The sequence below is a fragment of the Mesitornis unicolor genome, unplaced genomic scaffold (assembly GCF_000695765.1).
Source record: "Mesitornis unicolor isolate BGI_N332 unplaced genomic scaffold, ASM69576v1 scaffold55096, whole genome shotgun sequence".
NCBI classification, from domain to species: domain Eukaryota; kingdom Metazoa; phylum Chordata; class Aves; order Mesitornithiformes; family Mesitornithidae; genus Mesitornis; species Mesitornis unicolor.
In genome coordinates, this window is record NW_010189986.1 from 14,914 (window position 1) to 18,870 (window position 3,957).

Genomic DNA, 3,957 nt, shown 5'->3' on the forward strand with positions numbered 1-3,957 from the left:
ACAAGGTTGCTTGGAGGTAATCCAATAAACTGTTCCAACAATTATTAACAGAAAGGATTCAAGAAATGTGGAAAAATTGTCAGATTAAAAAAAATAAAAAGAAACAAAGCCAAACATTTCAAAATTTGCTCATTTTCCACACTCATTAAATGTCTGAATCCCCAGAACCTTGCTGACATTACTTAAAATGAACTGATCATAAAAAAACCTCTCTCATAAAACACGAATAAGATCCAACGTTATCCTCAATCGAGGAATATCAACATTAAGCACTTTAACTTCCACTCTTTCTCCAGGACCCAATCCCAGGCTTCTTCTCTTCTTCACTTTAGAAAGTTTTGCTTCTGTTATGTTTCGCACTGGAATCAGACCTGCTTTTCCCACACCAACATCAACAAAAACTCCAAATGGCGTTGCATTTTGAACTTTTCCAGTCAGAACAGTACCAACAGTTAAGTCCTCAAAGCAGACTATGCTTCTCTTGAAGTCAGGTTTATCGAAATCTGTTATGAGAAACAATAAACAAAAATGAGACACTGGAGAAAAAGCATTATTTTCCAAGAGTTGTTTCTAGTTGATTATTTTTAATTAAGAAGTCATCCCAAGGTAGCGCTAAAGTCCCAAATACTGTTTCATTACATTTTTTAAATAAAGACCCATCTAATTTCTTGTATTTTATGAATCACTTTAAAAGACTATGAATAATGGAATAAGAAGTATAGCGAACTCTGTGGTATGAAGCTATCACAAGCGGGTCACAAGCACGTAGTATATTAGCTAGTGACTGGAAGATTCTTTAAATTTTCTTTGAGCTAGGGAGAAAAGACTTGAGGTAACTCTTGCGTAAGTTACATAAATTATACATAAAATTCTGTTTCTATACAAATTTGTATACAGGAAGGTGAATACCCAGTCTCATCACATACTAAAGAGAAAAGTCAACAATGCTCGCTGTTCATCTGCACCATGATATCACACAATCAACAGCTTCCCATGACATCGCATGATCAACAGCTTCTTTGAACTGACAACTTCAAAATCACACACACGTGATTATAAGCGGGTAATATCCCAGTACATAAAAGTTCACATTCTGCATTTAAGGGCACAAACAGATCTTTCAAGTGCTTTTGAACTGACTACAACTTCCGTTCCCTATCCATCTGTGCTGCTGGTAGAGAAGAGGTAGAGAATTTGAGAGTAAAGTTAAGCCCTGGAAGAAGAGAGGGGTAGGTGAAGGTGTTTTAAGATTAATCATATTTTCTACTGAAGGAATGTACCTAATTGTTCAAGACCAAAATGGTTAATCCTTTCATGACATTATACTGTGCAGTGGTACTTCAATGAAAAAAGCAACTAAACGGACATTCAGGGCAATGAGCACAAGAAGATTCAGAGAAATTATGGTAATCTTTTTAAATGCTTGCAAACCTGCTCCTCCTCTCCCAGCAGATTTATTGCAGTTATCTGACTAGCTGTTCAACTTAAATGTTGAAAAGATAATTTCTTGCAAGAAATGCCTTGCAAGACCTTGGCTAGAAAAAGTTTTTTAAAATAATGTGATAAAATTATTCTGTTCTTTCAATTTTCGTTTGGCTAAAATCATTCAAGAAAAATAACACAGAATTTCAATTAAATTTAAGAGGATACATAGGAAAGCTACTCTTTGTCTGCAGTTCCCTAACATCACTTCTCTAGTGTTGGGGACAACAAGGGAATTGAATCTTAAACCAAGACTATTTTTTGACTCGAGGTAGAGTACAAACCATTCAATCTGTCTGAGCCCTGTTAGATGCGATGCATTTCCTCACTCACAGTCACTAGCAGGGTTCCAAAGACAATGAATTACAGTTTTACAAGGCTACTAGGCTGCCTACTCCAGTCACAGTCACAGTAGTACTGTAGGTACTGGATCAGTAGAATATTAATATTTCCACTGAAGATTCTCTTCTGTTTTTTTATCTTTATATGTCAACAGACTATCCTACTGTAATTTAAATGTGATATCACCAAAACAAATGGAGATACAGAAAACAGACATTTTCAAGATCACCAGTGGGAAATATTTATAAAGTCTGCAAGGAAACTACTAATGAATCCCAAAAAAGAGGAAGTAAATGCGGGTTTTTAAAGCATATTATTATAAGCCTGCATCTTTGCTGCCTATCTATACCTCTTGCTGTCATAAGAGAATCCAGCTGTAAGTTTCATTAAGCAACAGCATTTCCAGATGTTTTACTTCATTGCTTACCCCATCTTTCTTCCCCTTCACCTCAAACTGCTCAGCACTACTGCAAAGTTTTAACCAAGCTAGGTCATGAGCCAAGTGCTCACTCATCTTCAGGACCTGGTGCAATAAAAGAGCAGAACTACACACTACTACGCTACTACTCCACAGACCTTTATAACTAACGTTTCAGCTTGGTTTCAGCATTCCCCTCCATGACGGAGGGTCAACACAGGCTTAATCAGTATAGAGTCAACATACTGAAACTATTTCATTTTTTAACAGCCATACAACTCCCCTTCCGATGGCTAAAAATGCCACGATTTAAGGCAGGATTCACACTCCTTACGTACTGAGCTGGAAAGTAACATCTGACTATGAGATAGCTCTTACCTTGCCTGAGAAAAGAAATGGACTTGCACATCCATGAAAATCTACTATCGACTTTAGAAGAAGAAAATGTGCTGTTTTAAAACTGGTATGCAGAACAATCAAACTGAGATTACAACCTTCAAAACAAAGGTATACCTGTTCGGATGTCAAAGCCTTCAGGCTCAGTCAGACCATCAATGATGAGCTTCAGCGTATGCACTGTTGTATTTAGCCTTTTGGCTGTGCCTTCTAGTCCTTCCTTTTGAATTACTGCATTTACTTTTTGCTGCATATCTGATTTTCCTATGTCATTCACGTTTCCTCCAATGAAAGATAAAAACCTGGGAAATTCAAAGATATGGAGAGAGACTTGTAATATCCTTTATCAGGAACTGAACCTTTGCTACATGTAGGGATTTTAATTACTTTTTCATTTATGTGTGGACAAAACTTCTGATAAAAATATATGAGCAGTGAACAGTTTTCCAAGTGCATATCCTCTCAACTCATCACTGATCAGAGACACACATGGAAACTTAGAGTCCATCTGTATACACGTATCTCCTGGAATAGATCACAAAACCAGAAGCAAAATTTCAATATGTTACTCACTTCTCAGACCAGTGATTTTATCCCATCTTAAAAAACAAATCTGATTATGACTGAAAGATGTCTTTTACCATGGAAGCTCCCCAGAAATAAGTGAGACTTTATAATATTGCCATTTTTATTGTCACGCGCATTAAAATTGAAATGAGTGGCAATTTAGTAAAACAACAATGAAAATTTTAAATATTAGTATGAAGAATCTTTAACCAAATATAAGAAAAATTTTACATAAAATACTTCTCCCGACAATGAACTTCATGTTTAAGAACCACTAGTTTTTCAGAAACTAGGAAGTTATCAAGTCAAAATAGTTCTACAGCACAAACACCCTTATTCTTCCCTACTGTCACATACATACATACATTGCAGATTGAGACAAATGTGGACTGGCATCTAAAAGGGCTGAAAAGAAATACTTTAAAATAAATATATCTTGATCTGTGATCTCTATTTTTAAAATAAAAAACCCAAAACACACTTACTGAGGTTATCAGACCAGCAGTGTTGGCACATATGTTGAGAAGCGCAGAAAACAGATGACAAAAATTCACAGGCAGACCTTATTCCTTATTATCAATAGTGATGCCTTAGACAATGTTTATTTGTCATTGAATATATGTCCTTTACTAAAAGACTTAAAAATGCAAAACAAGTCTTTAATGGATGTAACTGAAATGAGGATGCAGCTCATAGAAGCTAAGCAACATTGTACTAACTAAAGTAACTAGTTCTTTTCTCAGCAGACACTT

General features: G+C 35.8%; 1 protein-coding gene across 1 annotated transcript in view; it reads right to left on the reverse strand.

Moving 5' to 3' along the window:
• Positions 1-213: 213 nt before the first annotated feature.
• The window catches only part of LOC104542034 (S1 RNA-binding domain-containing protein 1-like), a gene marked incomplete at its 5' end in the record, with an annotated part of 19,894 nt that continues 16,150 nt past the window's right edge, over positions 214-3,957 (reverse strand). Inside the window, 2 exons of the mRNA XM_010186224.1 lie at positions 214-503; positions 2,756-2,940. Of these exons, the coding sequence (XP_010184526.1) occupies positions 214-503; positions 2,756-2,940 (475 nt within the window). The remainder of the gene's footprint in view (positions 504-2,755; positions 2,941-3,957) is intronic.